The sequence below is a fragment of the Thunnus thynnus genome, chromosome 10, assembly GCF_963924715.1.
Source record: "Thunnus thynnus chromosome 10, fThuThy2.1, whole genome shotgun sequence".
Classification (NCBI taxonomy): Eukaryota; Metazoa; Chordata; class Actinopteri; order Scombriformes; family Scombridae; genus Thunnus; species Thunnus thynnus.
This window is the reverse complement of record NC_089526.1, coordinates 1,940,356-1,965,226: the sequence shown is the minus strand read 5'-3', so window position 1 is coordinate 1,965,226 and position 24,871 is coordinate 1,940,356. Positions and strand designations below refer to the sequence as shown.

Genomic DNA, 24,871 nt, shown 5'->3' with positions numbered 1-24,871 from the left:
ACTGCTTTCTGCACAGCTTTTGCAAGATGATCTTAGAAGAGAGGACAATGGGACTAAGGATTCCTAGGGGAACTTAAATTGAACTGATGATGGTGAGAATCCCCCTTCTTGTCAAAGTTCTGTCCTGCACCACAATCTCACACTTAAAGGCATCAGATTGAATGCACCATTGCACCCCTAGCACTCTCTCCACAGGAAGTAAGTCATGGTCCAGATCCAAATTCTTTATGCCCCTTGCTCTTTGGTCCTCTGAGATTGCAGCCAGATCATGACAGATCACCACTGCCTCTTCCTCACTGGCTATTGATACCAGACAATCAACCACATAGAAGCAGTGCAGAAGTTTCTCAATAGTCTTTCAACAGAATTGTTTTTCATTGTCCTCTGCATATTTTCTCAGTGCAAAGTTAGTACAACTTGGTGATGAAGTTGCATCAAAGAGATGTACCAACATTCTGAAGTCCACCACCTCTTGGGGGAGATCACCGTCGGGTCACCAGAGGAACATTAGCAGGCCTGAATCTACTGCTGGTACCCGTACCTGGTGGAACATGGACTCTATGTCTGCCAAAACTGCCAAAAACTATATGAACACTAAAATTGTACTTGGTGATTGCCTATATGCACAGTATTAGGAGAGTAGAAATCAATTAGTGCTGTTCTGCAATTTTTTAGTTATTTGATGTCATCTTGGATTTCTGCAACTGATGATAATTTCATCAGTTAACATGGTTACGGTGAAAAGGAATCAGTATATTCGTGCTTAATATTGGGGAAAGGCAAACAAGACTTTCCTGAATTCTGCCACCTGCCACATCCTGACATCAATTCATTTCAGCAGCACTATGCTGCTCCACAACGAAGCCTCTCCTCTGCGCTTGGTGAAACAGCGCACATGAAATGAGTGGACTTTGATTTGAGGTTTGAGTTGGATTAAATCTTTTAGTTATGGCTCACTAGCATAAAAACAAATAACACTGTTGGCTTGAATGTTTATGATAAAGTGGATCTATAATTAATGTTTTATACCATGTGAAATTAAATGTGAGAGGAATCTTTAAACAATCTGGCTTCAATTCACCATCTGCATCACCAATTTCCCATCTCCAAAATGTTCGCACACATGGGGAAGGATTTACGTAAAGGTGCGCGTATTCTCCTGTCAAGTTTGGTTTTATAAATCACAACTTTTGGTGGGAAGTGACAAACGCCTCTTTCAAGCCCCGTTTTGAGTTCACACAACGGTTATAAATGGGGTCCCTGAAATTTTATGACATTTTCCATCTCATCTATTATGTTTTAGATTCATATTTTGATCATCTGTAAAGTACTGTCTGTATATACTGTTATCATATGTATACACGTTGAGTAAATTATTCAAGTATCAATCTACACTCAATTCTAACATCGTGCAGCTTACTACCTCATCAATATCAACCTGCCTTGCACTAATGTACAGTGTACTATAGCATATTAACATCATTGAGCAGTGTATACTCAGTAAATTGAAATACCTGCCTCACTTTCAGTTTTCCTAATCGTCCAATCAATTAAATTAAGAACATCAGTCTGAAAAGCCAACGTGAACAAATATGTTATTATTAATAAGATGCATTAACTACACCATGTAGTACATCATCTACAATTTGTGTGTCATCTTTAAAGAAGCAAACAAACATTTTATCTCAAGTTAAACCTGGAAATATTCAACATCAGAGAGCACATAATTCACTCACATTACCAATGTAATGTATGAAAAATGTATAAAAAAATAAAATTCTTTTAACAGGTCAATCATTAACATTTGTAGAAACTATCTAACAGAATCCAACAGTTCAAGTTTAGAGAAGTGCTGAAAATAAATGAAGAAATGCCAATCAGTAAATTAATTCACAACCATGCTCTGCTGGTTGTCTGTTATTATTTTAACCAAGACAATTCAAATTTACCGGAACTTATTATAGAGTAAAATAAAACAGTGATGTCAGTCTCAAATGTAAACTTAGACTTCATTTGTAAATATCAAGTACTACTTGAAGTACGTGGATTATTCTGAAATACTTCATACATAAAGATTCTTGTTTTTTGAAACTATAACAATCGGCACCATGTTTGACCATTGACATCAAACCGCAACTTTGTCAATGAAATGCTGTTGCCAACAGTAAAATTAGTACTTACAGTAATGTGAAGAAAAAAAAAAAAACAAGAGTTCAGTTTAACAAAACTTGATAGTGTTGTTGACAAGTTCCATGAAGATATTCTGACCTCTTCTTCATGGAGAATATTTTACATTCATTTACAAAGATATTGGTGAACACTTGCCTACAAGAATTTCAGCTCAATTGTTTGTCCTGTTTATGGATTGTTTTTGTAAACATGTGCTGCCATTATGTGTTCTTGTGTGTTTTATCCATAATCACAACTGAATCCCCTGGAACGTGTCACAAATACAAGGCTTCTTGCTTGTGTGAACTCTTATATGCTTTTCCAATTCAGACACATGACAGAATCTGTGTGTCAGAAGTTTCTTCTCATGTTGATTGTAAAGTCACCATAAATCTCTCCCGCATGTTTTGCAATTATGCAGCTTCTCATCTGAATGACTTCTTAAGTGCCTTTTCAAGTCTGACATCTGACAGAATCTTTTCCACCTCTGTGTGTTCTCATGTGGAACTTTAAGTGATGGCTACGTCTGAACTCTCTCCCACAAGTTTTGCAATGGTACGGCTTCTCACCTGTGTGGATCCATTTGTGCACTTTTAATGCGCCCAGCACAGAGAATTTCTTCTCACAAGTGTTACATGGGTAGGGTTTCTCCCCTGTGTGGACTCTCAGATGTGTCTGCAAATTGGAGTCCCACTTAAAAGCTTTCCCACAAGTCCAGCATTTTAAAGACTTTTTCCCTGTATTACTGTGAATCTTTAATTTGGTAGAGTTGTCTTCATTGTTAGTGTGATTTTTGCTTCTGTAACGTCTCTTCTTTAGTTTTGGCTCTGCTTTTCTAGTTGATCCTGAGTCTCCATGTTTGCCTCCTTTGTGATCTTGGCTCTCAGCTACATCAGAGTTGTGAGAGAGCAGCTGGTCGTCACTGGTTGGTTCTGGTTCCACAGAGCTTTCAACTGACATGCTGACAACATGCAACATGCACAGAGTCTGATCTTCACTTTCATCAAAAGTAGGAGTCAACATAAAGGTTTCTGTCTCCTGCCTCAGCACCGGCTGTTCACCCTCCAGACTGGTGCAGAGTTTCATCTGTTCCTCTTTAATCTGTGGAGGCTCTGGGTCTTCTTGGTCCAGACTGGAGTTCCTCTCCAGGTCACAGAGCTGCTGGTCAGCGAGAACCTCCTCCTCCTTACAGACTTGTTGCTCTGGGAGCTCTGGAAGGACAAAGGGGAAAGGCTGAAGAGAAAATCTTGTACCATGTTCTGATAAGGCATCCTTTATAAAGGCTTTATAAGCATTAATTAATGACTTAATTAATGGTTAATAAGTATTTTACTAATGCTTTATTAATCATTCATAAATAATTAGCCCAACATTAACAAAACTAACACATTAACACAATTACCCTTTATTAATGATTCATAATCACAACAGTAGGACTGCCGATGATTATGAATCATTAATAAAGGGTTAAATGACTTTCTGATGAGTCATCAGATCTTAGCAGTTATTAATAAAAGGTGAGTGTTTCATATTTTTTTAGTCATCAGTAAGTGATTGGAGGCATCTTTCTAAAGAATTAGATAAAGCAAATGTTATGGTGGTAAAGAAAAGGGGGATTTAATAATAAATGGTGTCTTATCAGAAAGTGGCACCAAAAATGCAGCCATCCAACGATGCTGAAGTCAGCTTCTGATTCAAGTTAAAGGGAAAAGTTGAGGGAAACATAAACCGTACGATGATGATTAGCAGCTGATTCCATGTTTTTGCACCACTTAATACTTGTCAAAATGTTTAATGTGAAACTTTTATTCTATTTGTGAAAACAGAAAAGGGAGATTCATTAAAACACGGTGAGTTGAAAGTCCACATTTGACAAGTGTAAGTTAAGTACAGAGGTTTTAGATCTGGACCTGGTCTAATGTGGTCTGGATGAAGAAGTGAAATAGCCCTTTCTTCTACCTTCCTTCATGAGCAAAATAAAGGTTTCTCAAATCTTAAAGTGGGTTTAAACAGTGTTAAGGCTTTTGCTACGATGTCTAACAGAAACAGAGAATCAACCGCTAAATACTTATTTCTTTTAACTTTCCCGCTCAAACCCGAATCAGAAGCTAACTTCAGTAGCCCAGCAAATAATTACAAGTATATATTTTAACCACTGCGGTGCTATATAAAGCTGATTATTCTGTTTTATTATAAAATAATTAGGGTTTTACAGACCTATTCTGTTTAACTTTATTTCAGGTTTCCAGACGATATCCAGCATTCTGCGTTGACGATCGATCTCTTTCTGGTACTCTGAGATAATGATTTGAAAAATTTGGAAGATTTCTTCAGCAGCAGCAGTTAGTCGCTCGTTGATGAACTCTCTCAAAAACTGAAGTGAAGACATTGTTGCTCAATTACGAGTAAGATGTCTCCGTGTCCTGCTGAGAGACTTCTTACAACCGCAAGACACCAACTGGCTAACGCGAATAGCTCCTGGGTTGTTTACTTCTTCTTCCTCCTCTTTAATGGCGAATTGCCGCCATTCGGAGCACTATCGCCACCAAGTGTTGAATTACATAGTTCTTGAATCCTTGTTATTAAACCGGTGCTTTGAAGATAAGAAATCATTTGTAGAGAGTGTTTTCAAGTTCATGTGTTCAGTCCCTTTATGTTCCAGTTTATTTTTTAGCAGCTGTCTTGTATATTTGAGACAATGAAACAAGACGTGACCCACAGTTTCCATATGATTACAGCCATCAGTTAGATGCTTCCAGATGAGGTGTAGAGATGAATTTAGTTTTGTGTGTCCCAGTCTTATTCTACTGATCAGGCACTCATGTCTCCTGTTTTCCCCCTGTGGCCTTCCCCCTCCAACCTCTTGTTGAATACAATATAAATGCCTTCCTTGAGTATCCCTGTCCCATAGCTTTTGCCACTGTGTCTTAATCCTGTGCCATATGAAAGCCTTTGCCTCTATCTCGCCTACTGCTATTGCAACTTCTACATGGTCTCTATTTAATCCATTTTTGGTGAGACGATTCACAACTTCATTTCCCCGGATGTGCTGGTACCCATACAAACTGTACATCAATTCCTAATTTACAAATTATATATAAAGATTGCATAATGTCATAAAGGATATTCTGTCTGCATCTTCAAGAGGTATGCTTGAGACTAATCAGGGCTGCACTTGAGTCTGAGCAAAGCAGTATACACAAAAGGTTTGATTTCCTCTATCCACTGCAGGGTTAACAAGATTGCCATCATTTCAACTGTGTAAACAGATATATGGTCGGTAGTTCTGTTGTTCACCTTGACCTTTAACTCTGGGATTTAAATGCACTACTTGTTTTCCCAGTATCTGGATTTTTTTGACCCATCTGTAAACATTTGTACATTTTGCCCATACCTCTCATGTAATACAGTGTTTACATAAGCCTGCAGATTAAATGCTTTTTTTACTTGAATGAACATGATCCAAAATTGAGAAATCAATAGTAGATTGTAGTAATTGTAGATTTACCCAATAATTAGCCACTGCTATGGCAAGTCCCCAACTTCCACGTGGAGTTGCTGATCCAAATACAATGCACACATACTCTAGAACTGATCTAATCAATGCTATATAGATATTTTTCATAGCTAGTGTATCAGCTCCCCAAACAGTACCTGTTAAGCATCTCATAATATTTAAGACTTTGTTACTTTTATCTTAGATTTTGTCTATATGAGTCTTCCATGTGAGCATCAAATGCAATGCATCAAACCATAAACCTAAAAACTTGAACACTTTCTTTTTTTCCTAATAACTGATTATAAAGTTTCAGGCAAACATCATCATTTACTTTCTTTCTTGTAAAAAAAACATTTTGAGATTTTTCTACAGATAATTTGAATCTTCACATTTGAGACCAGTTTTTAATTTCATTGATAGCTTCCTGAACTTTTTTTTTTTTTTTTTTAACATACTTTACATTTCTTCCCCTTTTCCAAATTGCCCCATTGTCTGCAAAAATTGATTTTACAATATCTGGACTGACTTGCTTATATATATCATTTATTATGATTGAAAATAACAGAGGACTAATAATGCTGTCTGAAAAGCCGTCATGAAAAAATATTGTATTGTTGATAAAAATGCATTGACTACACCATGTAGTACATCATCTACAGTTTCTGTGTGTCATCTCTAAAACAACAAACATTTTTATCTCAAGTCAAACAAGGAAAAAAATACATTGAAAATAAAAACTGCAGACAAGAAGATTCTAGTCGGCAATATGAACACTTAAGTGAGCCAACAGCACTCGAGGTTTCCTCTGTTTCATCAGAGATCTCATAATCCAAAAAGAAAATTCTTTTAACAGGTCAATCATTAACATTTATAGAAACTATCCAACAGAATCCAACAGTTCAAATTTAGTGAAGTGCTGAAAGTAAATAAATAAATGCCAATCAGTTGTCTGTTATTATTTTAGCCAAGACAAATTAAAATTTACTGGGACTTATTATAGAGTAAAATAAAACAGTTTTGTCATTCACTCTCACATGTAAACTTAGGCTTCATTTGTAAATAATATCAAGTACTACTTGAAGTACAGTATGTGGATTATTCTGAAATACTTCGTACGTAAAGATTCTTGTTTTTGGAAACTATAACAATCAGCACCATCTTTGACCATCGACACCAAACCGTAACTTTGTCTATGAAATGCTGTTGCCAACAGTAAAATTATTTATTTGCACAAAGGTTATAGCTTATACAAAGTCCTCCCCTTCATTTCAACACATCATAAAAACATACTGAGTCATAAAACAATATAACATCAAACAAAAAAAACATGTATTGCAAAAAAACAAGAGAAAAAGAAAGAAAAAAAAATAATCAAAACAGAAATTTGAACACTTTAAATGTGCAAGAGGTGTAATACAGACCCAGTCACACAAAATTCTATTTAGATAAAAGATATTTTTTTTAAAACATGTTTATAACGTTATTAAAGAAGATGATGACTTCAAAGTTGTACTTAGTGAATTCCAGAGATGAGGACCTCTAAATTTGATAAAAAATTGATGATTGGAAGTGTGACAGCAAGGTAAATGAAAGTCCTTTGATCGCCTCATTGCATAAGAGTGAATGTCTGACGATAAAAGGAAAAAATTATGAAATTTATCTGGAAGGTTTTGCCTGTGATATATGAATTTGAACAGAAACACACAGGTTAGAAGAGTATTTACAGAATAAATTGACAAAAATTTAAATTTCCTAAACAAAAGGTGCAGATGGCTCTTGGTTGGTGGAGTTTGAAATCATTCTTAAAACTCTTTTTTGGATTAAAATAAATTGTGAAGGATATGTAGCAGCCCAAACAATAATACAATAATTCATATATGGATAGATTAGACTATAATACAAAGTTAAATAAGAAGACAGATGAATCATTTTCATTGACCTTTAACAAACATGTTCAATATGTTTTGTCCAAGTTAGTCTTTCATCTACAATAACGCCTAAGAATTTAGTAACTGGGACTGGGAAGATATTGGTGAACACTTACCTACAAGAGTTTCAGCTCAAATGTTTGTCCTGTTTATGGATTGTTTTTGTTGACATGTGCTGCCATTATGTGTTCTCGTGTATTTGATCCATGATCACAACTGAATCCTCTGCAACATTTCTTATATGCTTTTCCAGTTCAAACACAACAGAATCTTTTCTGTGTTGCAGCAGGTTCACCACAAATCTCTCTCGCATGTTTTACAATTATGCAGCTTCTCATCTGAATGAATTCTTATGTGCCTTTTCAAATACCAACTTCATATTTTGTCTATTTACTAATTAAAACACGCTCTTTCCAGTGGTATGATTATTTTTATGGTAGACCTTGTCATACATGGGCAATATGCACTTGAAATATGGGTGTGAAATCATTTTTTCCATTTTTTACTGCCTCATGAATCAGAAATTTACATTTCATTCAGACATGCACTGACTTGCCAAAAAAGTACTATAACATGAGTATCATATCTCAAAATTTACTCTGATGTGGTTCAGTGTGAAGATATAGTGCTCCAAAGCACAAAAGGATTTTTTTATACAATTTCCAGCAAGCCATAACTTGTCAAATATGCAACTGTTGGCCAACTATTTTACAAGTTAAAGACATATAATAGTGCAGAACAATCCCTGAAAATTTCAAGCATCTAGCATGAATAGTTCAAACGTAATGATTAATTTTGCAGGCCATGGCTCCTTTTTAAAGCCTCCACATTTCAGAAACAGAAAAAGATACCAGCCGAAAATTTTGCACACTAGTTGTTGGGTGCAATGACATAATTTACACAGTATGTATGAAGCAAATCAATGATGGTCAGTCGGGAATTTTTTCTAAAACCTGTTGATTTGATCTGGAATTACCCAGAATCTTCTCCCATTGCGTGCTTTCTCATGTGGTACTTCAAGTTATGTCTACGTCTGTACTCTTTCCCACAAGTTGTGCACTTGTACGGCCTCTCACCTGTGTGGACTCTCATATGCACTTTTAATGCGCCCGAATCATTGAATCTTTTCTCACAAGTGTTACATGCGAACGGCTTCTCTCCTGTGTGTGTTCTTATATGTCTTTTCACTGCTGTCATGTCACGAAATCTTCTCCCACAAGTGGTACATGGGTATGGTTTCTCACCTGTGTGGACTCTCATATGCGCATTTAATGCGGCCAGCTCAGAGCATCTTTTCTCACAAGTGTTACATGCGAACGGCTTCTCTCCTGTGTGTGTTCTTATATGTCTTTTCATTGCTGTCATGTCACTAAATCTTCTCCCACAAGTGTTACATGCGTACGGCTTCTCACCTGTGTGGACTCTCAGATGTCTGTTCAAGTTGGAGTTCCACTTAAAAGATTTCCCACAAGTGTCACACTTTAAGGACTTTTTCCCTGTATCAGTATTACTGTGAATCTTTAATGTGGTAGAGTTGTCTTCATTGTTAGTGTGATTTTTTCTTCTGTGACGTCTCTTCTTTAGTTTTGGCTCTGCTTTTCTAGTTGATCCTGAGTCTCCATGTTTGCCTCCTTTGTGATCTTGGCTCTCAGCTACATGAGAGTCGTGAGGGAGCAGCTGGTCGTCATTGTTTGGTTCTGGTTCCACAGAACTTTTAACTGACATGCTGACAACATGCTCTTCCTCTGCTTCACTCTGAGTTTCATCAGGACTCAAGTCCAGAGTCTGATCTTCACTTTCATCACAAGTAGGAGTCAACATAAAGGTTTCTGTCTCCTGCTTCAGCACCAGCTGTTCTCCCTCCAGACTGGTACAGAGTTCCTCCTGTTCCTCTTTAATCTGTGGAGGCTCTGGGTCCTCTTGGTCCAGACTGGAGTTCCTCTCCTGGTTACAGAGCTGCTGGTCAGCGAGAACCTCCTCCTCCTTACAGACATGTTGCTGTGGGAGCTCTGGAAGGACAAAGGGGAAAGGCTGAAGAGAAAATCTTGTACCATGTTCTGATAAGGCATCCTTTATAAAGGGTTTATAAGCATTAATTAATGATTCATTAATGTTAATAAATAATTTATTAATGCTTTATTAATCATTCATAAACCATTAACTAACAAAACTAACACATTAACAAAATTACCCTTTATTAATCATTCATAATCATTTACAACTGCAGGACTTCTGATGATTATGAATCATTAATAAAGGGTTAAATTACTTTCTGATAAGTTATCAGGTGTATTGATAAAGGGTGATGCTTCAAATATTCTACGTAGTGGTGTAACTGAACGTAGTTGATACGTGATCCATACAGATCGCCCATCACGGTTCGGCATGTATGTGAACCGCAGATTAACCGTCAAATTTAATGTCTCATTTAAGACAAAGTAAACAAACTGCTGTAGCTACAAGACATGGACAGACAGCGTCTCACTAACAGGGATTTTGAAGAGCAACGACCAAACCAGCATCTAACGGGTCTGAAGTGACATTTTCAGGTATGTTTACACGCCGTTTAACGTGCTGCAGCTGAGCGGCTAATTAGCTATTTAGCTGCTAACTGACGTTGCACTGGCGGAGCACTTCTCCCCGATTAAAGTTTGGTAACTCGTTCAACAAGCTGAGCTGCAGGACAAGACGTGCAGTGCCGCCGCTCCGCATACGCAGAGTACACAGAGCGCGCGGGGCCTCAAGCACCAGGCGGGGGCCCCCAAAATTAAGGTTGATAAAAATGTCATGATAATTATCACATTATACATTTTAACACAAATTGAAAAAATATATAAATTAGTTATGGACAGGCCCACCGTTGGTTTTTTCATTGTATGTACCCTATCACTCAATTCAGGCAAATTAGATGTTTTTACCTGATATATAAAAAGAGTCGGCTACTTCCGGTTTAGCCCTCCGGCTAACTTGAATGGGGATAAAACAATTCAATCATGCGGCTCTTCTAGGCTTTTGAAATGTGATCGGACCAAACGGATTTAATTCTGATAGTGAGACACGCCATTTCGCGGCGGTTGTGACGCTCAGAAAAATGTATCCGCTGATTTACAGACATCTCTTTCACAATGTAAGTCTATTGGAAAAAGTCTTTTTGGGCCAGTATGCACCACGTGACGTTGTAATTACACGGTTTGGCCGCTATGTCATACTGGCTTCAAAGCCTGGCGCTCTTCCTGTATCCAGTTCTCTTTATACATCCATGCAGGAACAGGGGAACTTAACTCTCTCAGCTTCCTCTATTCATTCTCTATGGTAGTTCTTATCTCTATGGGTGTAATCCCTCCTCCCACCACAATGTGGGTTGCAATGGCAGAGTGGCGCTGTCCGTATTTCTGCTCGTTAACTCTGCAGGAAGTGAAGACTGCAGAAGCAGCGATTCAAAGTTTGTGACTAACTTGACTTAAAAACTTTATCCAAAATATGAGATATTCGCGTCTTGTTATGTTTGTGGTGAATGAAACTTGCCAGCCAAAGTTTCAGCCTAGTAAGGCTCATTAAGAGCTATATGCGTTCGTGTGTGGATGAGGCCAAACTATACAACCTCACTTTGCTGTGTGTTGAGCGGGACATGAACACTAATAAGGACAGGGAAGGAAAATGGAGAATCACCCGCTTAATGTGATTATTTATGTTTCCCTTAACTTTTCCCTTTACTTCGAATCAGAAGCTAACTTCAGCGTCGTAGACATCCGAAAAAATAATTAGTGTATATTTTAACCACTGCGGCGGTACATAAAGCTGATTATTCTGTTTTATGTTAAACGAATGAAGGTTTTACAGACCTATTCTGTTTAACTTTATTTCAGGTTTCCAAACGATATCCAGCAGTCTGCGCTGACGGTTGATCTCTTTCTCGTACTCTGAGATAGTTTCTTGAAAAACTCGGAATATTTCTTCAGCAGCAGCAGTTAGTCGCTCGTTGATTGACCCTCTCAAAAACTGAATTGAAGACATTGTTGTTTAATTACAAGTAAGATGTCTCCGTGTCCTGCTGAGAGACTTCTTCCACGCGCAGGACATCACGAAGCTAACAGGACCCCCCCCCCCTAGTGCAGGGTTTTTTTAAATTCTCCAATTGTTTCCACCCTAGCAGGTAGCCAATGCGGAAGTGCCTTAAACCTGCATTCTTTCTAATGGCCATCAGGGGGCGATTCCACTGGTTGCAAAAGGAAATGAGATTGTATGGAAGTCTATGAGAAAATGACGCTACTTCTCATTTGATTCCATACCTCAGCAAACTCTTTCCCAATGAGTTTATGGTCTCACTCGCTAGTTTCAAGTATTCGTCAATACAGCATGATGTTCATTTTGTAAATTATGGTCCCATTTAAAGTAAAATAGGTGATAAAATAGCATATGCTTTACGGTGTGGCCACCTGTCTCCCTGTCTGCCAGCTGATCACCGGGGACTATAGCACTCTGCCGCACGCGACGGGAAAACACTTCTCTCTGTGTGTATTCAGTGAATATTTATAACGTGCCCGGATGGCGACTGAATGAGATCTGATTGCGCTGTTGGCGTTTCCCTTATATGGAAGGTAACGTACTAACAAAAAGGGGAAGTGACGTAAGTGGCTGTGACCAGCCAGGTAAAAGTGACTACGCGGGGCTAGGCAGGTAAAAATGAGGTGAGGCCGAGACTAACCCTTCTACAATGACAAGAGAGAAAACAATTCCTCACTTAACCTACCGTTTATGAATTGAAGTTGAGAAACAATATTGATTGAATTGGGCTTAATTTATACCAAATAAGTAACTTGGCTTGTCCACATTGCTAATCGATAGCCTACCTGATTATAACCGGCCGTATACATACATTCTGCATATGTACAACCACAGTGGTTCAGAAAGGTTTTGGAGGCCATTCTTTGCTCTCCTCAGCCACCAGAGTTCAAAATTAACTGCACAAATTGATCCACCCTGTACAAATGGACTGTCCCAAATAGGGACTGCAGGACTTTTACTTGTGATGGAGTATTTTTGCATGGTTGTATTGGTACTTTTACTTAAGTAAAGGATCTGCATACCACTGTTATTCAGCCTACATTTAATTCATTTCAGGCGTAAGATGTTAACAAATTTGCGATCGTTGCTTAAACGTTTTATTGAACTTAATAAGCCTACTGAAGGTGAAAATGCCTCACAAATGCAAATATAGACCAACAGTAGAGTTGTTATTGTGTGGGACATAAAAAATCCTGTCAGCGGCAGCCTGAGTAGCACAGAGACACACAGACAGGTGAGCTACAGTCTCTCAGGTGAGCTCTGATGTCATCGTGAAAGATCTAACCATGAGTTCAAGGAGTTGAATGAAACAGCTATAGTTTTGAACTATGATGTGGCTCTGTCATGTAGATTTGTTAATTTGTTGTATTAACAAATCTACAGAGCTACAGAATCCCACATAAGGTTTGAACATGACTGACCTGAGATTTATTGTTGAACGCCATCATAAGGCAAGGCAAGTTTATTTGTATATCACATTTCAACAACAAGGCGATTCAAAGTGCTTTACATAGAGCATAAAAGGCATTAAAACAGAATATAAAAACAATAAAAAAAGTGTTACATTTGGAAATAAAAAAGAAGCTAAAAAGGGAAAAAGACAGATAAAACAAGAGAATAAAAGTAACAGTGCAGTGTAAAATATTAACCCTTAATGTGGTTTAATAAAAGGCAGCAAACAGAAAAGTCTTAAGCTGCGATTTAAAAGAACTGAGAGTCGCAGCAGATCTGCAGTTTTCTGGGAGTTCGTTCCAGATATGTGGAGCATAAAAACTGAAAGCTGCTTCACCATGTTTGGTTTTTTTACTCTGGAGACAGAAAGCAGACCTGATCCCAGACCACCTGAGAGGTCTGGATGGTTCATAATGTAGCAGCAGATCAGAAATCATTTAGTGTTTTATAAACCAACAGCAATATCTTCAAGTCAATTCTTTGACAGACAGGAAGCCAGTGTAAAGATCTTTTTAGATTTTTTTAGGGAGACCTGTAAAGACGGCGTTACAGTAGTCAAGTCTACTGAAGATAAATGCAGGACAAGTTTTTCCAAATCCTGCTGAGACATAAAGTCCTTTAATTCTTGATATATTCTCCAAGTGGTAGTAGCCTGACTTTGTAATTGTCTTAATAAGTCAATTTTAAATATAAATTTTCAGATTCATTTCAATAAAATCAAATGTAAACATATGTTTAAAATCAGAGGAAAAAATAACGATATAAGTCCTGTTTTAGCTCTTCATCATTTTTCTCACACATTTACCCAGATGGCATGCTCCATTCAAATCTATTAAAATAAGAAACTGGGAAAATTCTTGGTTTTCTCAAACAAATTATCACAAGCTATACACTGTAGAGCTAAAGCCTGGTCAGCTCTGCTCTCCATCAATCCCAATCTCCACAGTGTATTCCTCTTCTGAACCAGCAGAGGGAGCCTTCCCTGCTCTGTCCTCTGTATTCAATGCACTTGTAAGTATGAACATCAGACAGTGAGCTGCTGAAGACAATCTCAGTCCTCATCTCCTGAGCCTTAGTGCTCCTTGTATCACTACATGCATTGCCCATATATTTAATCTAACACTAAGTACTGGTAAGACACCAGTGGTACGGAAGACAGCTCAGGTCGTCCCAACTCTGTAACTCTAGTTTACAGGTAACTTTGTGTTTATCTAGGCTATAAATGAATGGAATTATGAGTTTTTATAGTGCACAACTCCAACATGAAATTATTTGTCCAGTGACATAACTCATATTACAGCAGATATAATAATAGGGAAACAGTCCTCCTTGTTGGCCACACAAGAGTTACAATTAGAATTATGATTGTTAGTAGTCTTAATTGCGAGTATAGGTCTTTGAAGGTTAAGTGACTGATATGCAAGCACAAGAAAACACAATTTGATTACATACACATTTCTTACTAATACTAAAGCTACAAGTACTAAACACTACAACATTTTACAGACACTGGTACACACGGCTATGGCTAGTGAATGATGCAGAGTTATCTATTGTGTAGTTGGTATGAGAGACCTTATAAACAGATGAGATGACTGTTACTTGAGAAGCAGTGAATCAAATCAAGAGTACAACAACTTAGTTTTGAATTGCCAATTGAAATTGCAAATCATGAAAGCACGAGGGTTTAAGCAAGTTGATGAAGGTTTTATAAGAATACTTAGACTTGATACCTCGGCTTGATCCTCAACTCATGACTCTAGATTCTGAGGTTTCACCTCCTATTGTTCTGAGTCACATCTTCAGACTAGCAAAATGCAAGCTTTCCACCGGCATGGCAGATGGCATTTCACAGCTTTTTTTTTGTTTGTTTGTTTGTTTGTTTTTTAAATTAGCATAGTTTCGTAGAAGCTTCACTCTTCTCCTTCAGTGGAGACTCCTTGGCATGACGCCTAGAATCTTCTTGCATTGCGTGCTTTCTCATGTGGTTCTTGTAGTTATGTTTACGTCTCAGCTCTTTCCCGCAAGTTGTGCACTTGTACGGATTCTCACCTGTGTGGACTCTCATATGCAATTTTAAATGCTCCGCCACAGTGAATCTTTTCTCACAGATGTTACATGGGTACGGCCTCTCACCTGTGTGGACTCTCATATGCACTTTTAATGCGCTCGAATCATTGAATCTTTTCTCACAAATGTTACATGCGAACGGCTTCTCTCCTGTGTGTGTTCTTATATGTCTTTTCACTGTTGTCATGTCACTAAATCTTCTCCCACAAGTGGTACATGGGTATGGTTTCTCACCTGTGTGGACTCTCATATGCGCATTTAATGAGGATGGTGCACGGAATCTTTTCCCACAGGTGTCGCATGGGTACGGCTTCTCACTTGAGTGGACTCTTAAATGCCATCTCAATTTTTCGATCACAGAGAATCTTTTCCCACAAGTGTCGCACTCGAAGGACTGTTCCCCTGTATCAGTATTTCTGTGAATCTTTATTGTGGTAGAGTTGTCTTCATTGTCAGTTTGATTTTTTTTTCTGTGAGGTCTCTTCTTTAGTTTTGGCTCTGCTTTTCTAGTTGATCCTGAGTCTCCATGTTTGCCTCCTTTGTGATCTTGGCTCTCAGCTACATGAGAGTTGTGAGAGAGCAGCTGGTCGTCATTGTTTGGTTCTGGTTCCACAGAACTTTTAACTGACATGCTGACAACATGCTCTTTCTCTGCTTCACTCTGAGTTTCATCAGGACTCAAGTCCAGAGTCTGATCTTCACTTTCATCACAAGTAGGAGTCAACATAAAGGTTTCTGTCTCCTGCTTCAGCACCAGCTGTTCTCCCTCCAGACTGGTGCAGAGTTCCTCCTGTTCCTCTTTAATCTGTGGAGGCTCTGGGTCCTCTTGGTCCAGACTGGAGTTTTTCTCCAGGTCACAGAGCTGCTGGTCAGCAAGAACCTCCTCCTCCTTACAGACATGTTGCTGTGGGAGCTCTGGAAGGACAAAGGGGAAAGGCTCAAGAGAAAATCTTGTACCATGTTCTGATAAGGCATTCTTTATAAAGGCTTTGTGAGCATTAATTAATGACTTAATTAATGGTTAATAAGTATCTTACTAATGCTTCATGAATTATTTATAAACAATTAACATTAACAACCATAATACAGGAACACAATTACCCTTTATTAATGATTCATAATCATTTACAACTGCAGGACTTCTGATGATTATGAATCATTAATAAAGGGTTAAATTACTTTCTGATAAGTTATCAGGTGTATTGATAAAGGGTGATGCTTCAAATATTCTACGTAGTGGTGTAACTGAACGTAGTTGATATGTGATCCATACAGATCACCCATCACGGTTCGGCATGTATGTGAACCATCATGCTTCATATTGCGCTTTAATTGAACCATTAAGATTTGAATATTTTACATATTATAAGATTTTCTTTAAACATTGGACATCTTGAATGTTGTTTTCATTTAAGACCATGGGCAAAAGTTCCTTGCATTAAGTGTATTACAGAACAACAAAAGGTAAAGTTATATTTGTGTCCATTTTTTTATTTTTTTGCTGATGTACAAGGCATTAGTAAATTATTCATTAACCATCAATTAAGCCATTAATTAATGCTTATAAACTGTTTATAAATAGTGTCTTATCAGAAAGTGGCACCAAAAATGCAGACATATGAAGACGTTGAAGTTAGCTTCTGATTTACAGTTTCTGAATCAGGTTTAGGGGAAAAGTTAAGGGAAACATATCCTGTATGATGATAATTAGCAACTGATTCTCTGATTTTGCACCACTTAACACTTGTGAAAAAGTGTTAGACATCATTACAAAAGCCTTAACGCTGTTTAAAACCAATTTAAGATATGTTAAACCTTTATTTAATTTGTGAAAAGAAAAACAGAAAGCGATTTCACTGATATTTTTTCATTCAGACAGCATTACACCAGGTCCAGATTAAAAAACACTATACATAGATTAACAAGGAGACTCCAGAGACTCATTAAAACACAGTGATTTGAAAGTCCAGATTTGACAAGTCTAAATTTTGTGGTTTTTGTGAAGAAAGCCCAACACGCACACACACATATGTTGAATTACACCAGCCACTTTCTTTCTTTGGGGCTGATTTTGAACTATTTATAGACAATATTCTGTATTCTGTGTCCTGTAATCATCCTGTATACTTCTTAAATTGTTACATTTATTATATACCCTTCTTGGCACACAGTGCCAAACCCATATTTTAATAATATTTATTGGAAATACCACAAAAACGTACAGTACTGTTTGCAGGAAAGGACTATAATTGCACTCAAACACATTCAGCAGAACCAACACAAGACATGACTATGGCTGACCAGAGTATATCTGCTTTTAGTGATTGTATACGGAAGTAATAATAAGTTGAATAATCTTTGATCTAGACCTGGTCTACTGTGGTCTGGATGGAGAAATGTGAAATCGCCCTTTTTATTTTCATAGGCAAAACAAAGGTTTCACTAACTTGAAAGTGGGTTTAAACAGTGTTAAAGCTTTTGCTGCGATGTTTAATATGATTTTTCACAAGTGTAAATGGTGCAAAAACGGAGAAGCAGCCGCTAAATATCATTATTTATGTTTCCCTTAACTTCGAAGCAGAAGCTAACTTCAGCGTCGTAGACACCCGAAAAAATAATTACAAGTATATATTTTAACCACTGCGGTGCTATATAACGCTGATTATTCAGTTTTATGTTAAAATAATTAAGGTTTTACAGACATATACTGTGTAACTTTATTTCAGGTTTCCAAACGATATCCAGCAGTCTGCGCTGGCCTGTGTTAATTTTCATACGCAAGATAAAGGTTTCACAAATCTGAAAGTGGGTTTAAACAGTGTTAAGCCTTTATACTACGATGTCTAATATGACGCGTAATTTCACGCGTGTAAATGGTGCAAAAACGGAGAATCACCCGCTTCATATGATTATTCATGTTTCCCTGAACTTTCCCCGAAACTTCGAATCAGAAGCTTACTTCAGCGTCGTAGACACTCGAACAAATAATTACAAGCATATATTTTAATTTAACATAAAGCTGATTATTCTGTTTTATGTTAAACGTATGAAGGTTTTACAGACCTATTCTGTGTAACTTTATTTCAGGTTTCCAAAAGATATCCAGCAATATGCGCTGACGGTTGATCTCTTTCTCGTACTCTGAGATAGTTTCTTGAAAAACTCGGAATATTTCTTCAGCAGCAGCAGTTAGTCGCTCGTTGATTGACTCTCTCAAAAACTGAACTGAAAACATTGTTGTTTAGTTACGAGTTATATCTCCGTGTCCTGCTGAGAGACTTCTTCCAAGCACAGACACCAAGAAGATAACACGACTAGGTTCTTTGTCATTTACTTCCGCTAGGTGTTACACTCTTAAGTTCCGACAGCAGGATCTCGGTTTTTCGGTTCCGCTTGCTGTGATCAGAGCCGTTGGTTGTAGCTATCGTGGAGATGGCGGCATCGTAAAAAGAACAGGAGCAGAAAAGGAATGGGGCTGATGAGAATATTTGCATGGACAAGAAACGGGTTTTTAGCATTGATTGTCATAAATTCTGCTGTTGAAATACAGGAGAAGTTAGAAAGAATCAAGATGGTGCTGGACACTGCCAGGAGATACTTGAATGTTGTGGACATATCTGAAGATTTAGATATTACACTGAGGGAAGGATTTGCACCAACTCAGACAGTTGGGTCTGGGTTATACAATGGAAAATGTCAAGAATAGGATCCCTTTGGGTGAACACTGTAAATAGTTTGGACTTGTGAAGCTGTTACGATCCAGCTAGTTTCATGATACCAGACAATCGGAGATCTCCGCCTACTGAAGTCTGGGGATTTCTAAATGCACAGTAACTGCTTGAACAGCGCTGAACAAACAAACCTGCCTCCCTTACATCTGTCAAGGACACAACTAACCGGAAATGATGCTCCTCCCCCCTCATTCTCCTCCACAGTGAACTGTCACCGCCCCAATATGAAGGGCCGCCCTAAAGACTTTGGAGTGATTCTGCAATGCAGGGTTTTTTTTTAAAACTCTCCAATTGTTTCCACCTTCCGGTAGCTCCCGGTCTGAAAAGTGAACCCAATGCATAAGTGCCTTAAACCTGCATTCTTTCTAATGGCCAGCAGGAGGCGACTCCACTGGTTGTAGAAAGAAGTCAAATTGTATGGAAGTCTATGAGAAAATGACCCTACTTCTCATTTGATTTATTACCTCAGTAAACTGTTTCCTAATGAGTTTATGGTCTGAATCACTACTTTCAAGTCTTCTTCAATACAGCATGATGTTCATTTTGTAAATTATGGTCCCATTTAAATTAAAATAGATGATAAAGCAGCGTATGCTTTAAGGTGTCCACGCTGTCATCCAAATATGGTCACTTCTCATCACTTCTGGCTCCAAAAAACCAAGATGGCAATGGTCAAAATGCCAAACACAAGGGTTCAAAACAGGAATCCACAAACCTATGGTTCCAAACCTATGGTTCCAAACATAGCTACAAGGTCAGCAGGTGGACAAAAAATTATGCTGCAATGGGTGCTACAACTTGAGAAGCTAATATAGGCTAAACCAGTTCAAAAGAGCCACTATAAAATAATAATTTATTTTATAATAGAATTTATAAATTCAAATGTTTGTTGGTGGGTTTTTGTTTTTTGCGATTGCAGATCTCTCTGAATTAACCACAGCTATCCTTTGTATTTTTGTGCTGTTTTATGTCTCTAGTTTCAGTAATATGAACAGTAACTTACCTCTGTGCATTTCAAACTGTTTCATATCAATAAAAATTGCATCCTTTCGGTACAGCAATGGCTTTCATTTCATTTCAGGTGCTCTGTGAAATTTGTATGTGTTAAGATGACAGAAAATACCCTGTTGACACGTCCATTTTGAATGTCTTAAGGCGTTCAAAATGCACTTGTAAGTTTGAACATCAGACAGTGAGCTGCTGAAGACAATCTCAGTCCTCATCTCCTGAGCCTTAGTGCTCCTTGTATCACCACTTGCATTACCCATATATTTAATCTAACACTCATTACTGGTAAGACACCAGTGGTACGGAAGGTAGCTCAGGTCGTCCCACTGCACAAAGGTGGATCCACTGATAACATGAACACTTCTCATCCAATATGGTAAATGGTAAATTGACTGTACTTGTATAGCGCCTCTCTAGCCTTTCGACCACTCAAAGCGCTTTTTACACTACGACTCACATTCACCCATTCATATGCTGAATGGGTACAGGGGATACCATGCAAGGTCCCAACCTGCCTATCAGTATGTGATGGCATAGCCAGGGTTAAGTATCTTGCCCAAGGACACTTCGACATGTGGACAGGAGGAGCCGGGAATCGAACCACCAATCTTCCGATTAGTGGATGACTTGCTCTACCTACTGAGCCACAGCCGCCCTTATCTTCGCAAATCTTTGTAAATCTTGCGAAGATCCTTGTAACTCTAGTTTACAGGTAACTATGTGTTTATCTAGGCTATAAATGAATTCTCCAGCCGCAGTAGTCAGGTTTCAGACCATGACATAGTACAGTTGCTACCACTACAGTTGTATTAAATTATATCATACATTCCTGGACATTAAAACAGCACTGTGCTGCACTGATGTTGATCTTTCTAAGGCTTTTGATACTGCTGACCATTGCATTTTACCTAACAAACTACATTGTCTTGGTTTGGATGTTTTGCTTGTGTAGGAATTTGTGCACTCAAATAGCTTTATGATTTTATGGGGAAATAATGAGTTATTATAATGCACAACTCCAACATGAAATTATTCGCCCAGTGACATAACTCATATCAGAGTAGGTATGATAATAGGGAATAGTCCTCCTTGTTGGCCACACAAGAGGGTATAGGTCTTCTAAGGTTAAGTGACTGAGATGCAAGCACAAGAATACACAAACAAGTTCACTACAGTTACATACACATATATTACTAATGCTGGAGCTACAAGTACTAAACACTACAACATTTTACAGACACAAGAGGGAAAGGTGTACACTGGTACACAAGGCTATGGCTAGTGAATGATGCAGAGTTATCTATTGTGTAGTTGGTATGAGAGACCTGATAAACAGATGAGATGACTGCTACCTGAGAAGCAGTGAGTCAAATCAACAGTACAACAACTTAGTTTTGAATTGCCAATTGAAATTACAAATCATGAAAGCACGAGGGTTTAAGCAAGTTGATGAAGGTTTTGTGCGAATACTTAGACTTGATACCTAGGTTTGATCCTCAACTCATGACTCTAGATTCTGAGGTTTCACCTCCTATTGTTCTGAGTCACATCTTCAGACTAGCAAAATGCAAGCTTTCCAACGGCATGGCAGAAAGCAAGAAGACAAAGACAAAAGCAAGAGTTTTACCGTTTCAGTCTGCCCACCCAGAAGGTGCATCCTGGCCAATCCATGGGGGTTGCAGAGTTCTGGGGGAGCAGAGTCAGTCCCCTCCTGTCCTCTGGCAAATACAATTCCTGAATGCAGTTATTCTTTGCATGCATGATTCATAATTTTGTATTTTTGATAGTAGCTTTAGTGTTCTGAAAGTGAAACAAGCAGAATGGTACTAAACATGATAGTGTTATCATGGATGATGGAATTACGTTGGTGGTACATTTCTTGGCTTTAAGGCAGTGGAATAAAAGTCTAAGTAAAGTACATAACAACACAAATTGTAATACACACACATACTAACATACAACATAAATTGTTCTTAGGCAACAACTAAAACTACATTTGTAAGTCCATGGGTTTTACAGTCCTCTATTCTTGCAAATGGCAAACAGCAGGGGTCCATGCCATTTGAGGGTGTATATGTGTGCGTGTGTGTGTGTGTCACTGGAGCATGGCATATTGTGCAGCATGTCTTGCCATATGTTGGTTTGCCCAGTGATCAGTTATTGTATGCATATTTGTCTGATAGAACACAGGCAATCTCTGCTAATGGTCTCAAAACAACCTCCTTTGGTATAAAGAAGGGAGTACTATAAGGGTCTGTGCTGGGTCCTTTACCATTTATACTCTACAAAACGCTGTTGGACTATGAAGATATCCTTTACTCTCATGCTGCTCCCTCAACCTTAAAACTGCTTGCATTTCATTACAGGAGATAAATATCGTACACATCACTGTGTATGATATGAAGTGCACACAAGCACAACTATTCATTTTTTTTGAAAGAAGAGTTCATTAAGTCAAAATTTGGAGATCAAAATTTAGTTTTGAGTTACAAAGTTAAAATTGTTAATTACTTTCTGCTATTTTAAATTTGATTTACAATCTCATAATTTTGATTTATTACTAATGAACTCTGGCCTGCTTTGGTTCAGGACAGACATTTCTTCTGAGTACCAATGTGTTGATTTCTCAGCTGAAAAGAACAAATTTTAAAGAAAATTCATTGTGATTTTTGAACTCCACTCCCTCAGTGCTGTGAAACATTCCGCAATACACAGTCATTATAAAATCACAGGAGGAGCAAGAAAAGACTTTAAAACTCACACTCTAATATCTCAAAAACAATAAAAGATAGAAAAAACATGTAAATTCAAGATTTGTAGGTCAAAGTCTTGTGACTCATTTAAAGTTCAAATGAAGTTTGTATCTAAAACTATGTGGAAGCAGTAAATGTTCAAAAAGGTGTGGGTTCACTCACACTCTCCATTCAAATAAAACTTTGACCAGGTCATGTGGGTTAAAAGTCTTTCCTTTTCTAAAAATAGACTTGATGAAAATAAGGAAAATAATTTGTTTTACACACAAACTCATCAAGAGTTTTCACTTTACTAATTGAAATTCAAGTGAATGGGCCCAAAACTTGCATCATTTTGATGACACAGGTGTGAGCAAGACAGACATGTCTCACCCTGCAGAAAATTCTCATCCTGGCAATCAATCTTTCAAAAATAAAAGCACACCACACTTGTAATAAATATCCTTCATTTTTAAAAAGCAAAATGATCTGATCCCGATGGGCCAGCGTGCGAGGTCCCGACCAACGATGTTGGTGAACATTTGCCTGAAGGAGTTTCAGTTCAATTGTTTGTTCTGTTTATAGATTGTTTTTCTTGAAATGTGCTGCCATTATGTGTTCTTGTGTGTTTTTTTTTTAAACAATATATTTATTGGTTTTTTAGTATGCAAATCACAAATTGTACATTGAATAGCAGTTATATAATACACAGCAAACATTTTTCACCGTTTTCCCTCCCATCACCCCATCCCTATCAACTGACAGACATAAAAAAATAAATAAAAATACAATAAAATGAAACAATAATGATAATAATCAAATAAATAAAGGGTGTTTCTCAGATCAACATACAGGATCATAATACTCCCTCAGAGCTTGTTCCTGATGAAGCGGGTTACCAGCATTGACATCATGTCTTAAGAAGTAAATAAAAGGACTCCAGATATCATCAGAAACATTTTGTTATGTCTAACAATGTACGTTCTTCTTCTTTTCCATTGACATGTTTGACACCATTTCTTTAATCCACATTCCGACTCTTGGCCCCTCAACATTTTTTCAATTAAGAGCAATTATATGTCTACAAATCTAAACTCTTTGCTTTGTAAGTGTGGGTTGGTAGGATGTATACCCAGAATGAAAAGCTTAGGATCCAGTGGTAATGGTGTTACATACTCCCCCCCCCTGCTGGATGGGATATGTATAGTCTTGTTACTGACCCTTTTGTTTGTGCTCTCTCTCCTAGGTGGCCCTGAGTGGATAATTGAGGGGAGGGCCTATGAAGAGGGAACAAAGGGCTTGGACTCTCTCTCTCATCTTCCCAGCCTGAAAAGCAGCTTTTTTTTCGCGGCTCTATTTCTGTTAGGTTTAGTTTTGTGGATTTAGGTTAGAGAGGAGAGCCCAGATCCTACGGCCCTTTGTGGGCTGGTCTGGGTGTCTCCTCTTCTTTTTGTTAATTTTGGCCGGCTCACCAGCTTTTGTTACTTGGTTGTTGTTTTTGTTAATAAATTTGTTCAATCTTTGTGGGAAATCCTGACTTTTAATTATGTTGGGCCTTGTGTGGGCGAGCTGTTTGTAGAGGGTCGTAACATAATTTTGGGGGCTCGTCCATCGTAACAAATAGCTTTGATAAAAATTGATCGATCATATTAATAATATCTTGCCAAAAGGATTTCACTTTCACACATTCCAATATACAGTGGCATAATGTCCCTCTTGCTTCATTACACTTAATACAAGTATCAGGAATATTATCATTACACTTATGCAATTTAATAGGAGTTATGTATGTACGCATCAGCCATTTATACTGTATAAGTTTAAGGCTACTGATGATTGTCTGCCTCTGAGCCTTCTTACACATCTCACTCAGTCTTCTAAAGATATTTCATCATCTATATCTTCCTTCCATAGTCTCAGTTTAGGTTCTGAGGACTCATCAGACCCAGATGCAAACAAGTCATACAGAGATTAAATTAAAATTTTTATCATAGCAATGTCTTATGATTGCTACCTGTAATGAGGAAATGACAGGAATATCTAATGAATGGTTTTGAGATGACGATATAAGGCTCTTAAGTTGAAGATATTTGGGAATGTCATATTTGATTGATATTTCTGCAAAGGACATAAGTTGTCCATCTTCTCTGTACATATTTTGCACTTTCCTTAACCTTTTTTCAGTCCATATCCGAAATCCTGGATCACTTTTCCCTG

At 37.8% G+C, this 24,871-nt stretch overlaps 3 protein-coding genes across 3 annotated transcripts in view; all 3 read right to left on the bottom strand.

The window, feature by feature from the left end:
- Nucleotides 1-24,871, bottom strand: part of atp2c1 (ATPase secretory pathway Ca2+ transporting 1) — a 323,636-nt gene that overhangs the window by 176,638 nt on the left and 122,127 nt on the right. The gene's annotated exons all lie outside the window — the stretch shown is intronic.
- Nucleotides 1,584-4,677, bottom strand: LOC137190765 (zinc finger and SCAN domain-containing protein 31-like). Its single transcript, XM_067600385.1, has 2 exons — nt 4,387-4,677; nt 1,584-3,380 (listed from the first exon to the last, which is right to left on the bottom strand). Exons 1-2 carry the CDS (start codon nt 4,556-4,558, stop codon nt 2,623-2,625), a joined length of 930 nt encoding a protein of 309 aa, XP_067456486.1. The 5' UTR covers nt 4,559-4,677; the 3' UTR covers nt 1,584-2,622.
- Nucleotides 6,248-18,530, bottom strand: LOC137190644 (zinc finger protein 271-like). Its single transcript, XM_067600166.1, has 4 exons — nt 18,247-18,530; nt 15,010-16,098; nt 11,439-11,609; nt 6,248-9,605 (listed from the first exon to the last, which is right to left on the bottom strand). Exons 1-4 carry the CDS (start codon nt 18,416-18,418, stop codon nt 8,569-8,571), a joined length of 2,469 nt encoding a protein of 822 aa, XP_067456267.1. The 5' UTR covers nt 18,419-18,530; the 3' UTR covers nt 6,248-8,568.

Bases quoted from the DNA above. Each gene is read 5' to 3' on its own strand.
- LOC137190765 (XM_067600385.1), bottom strand. From the start codon at position 4,558: ATGTCTTCACTTCAGTTTTTGAGAGAGTTCATCAACGAGCGACTAACT. The intron at 3,381-4,386 runs GTCTGTAAAACC...TTGTCCTTCCAG, and splicing joins AATAAAGTTAAACAGAATAG to AGCTCCCAGAGCAACAAGTC.
- LOC137190644 (XM_067600166.1), bottom strand. From the start codon at position 18,418: ATGTTTTCAGTTCAGTTTTTGAGAGAGTCAATCAACGAGCGACTAACT. The intron at 11,610-15,009 runs GCTAATTTAAAA...ATTAAACAACAA, and splicing joins TGAAGCTTCTACGAAACTAT to TGTCTTCAATTCAGTTTTTG. The intron at 9,606-11,438 runs GTCTGTAAAACC...TTGTCCTTCCAG, and splicing joins AATAAAGTTAAACAGAATAG to AGCTCCCACAGCAACATGTC.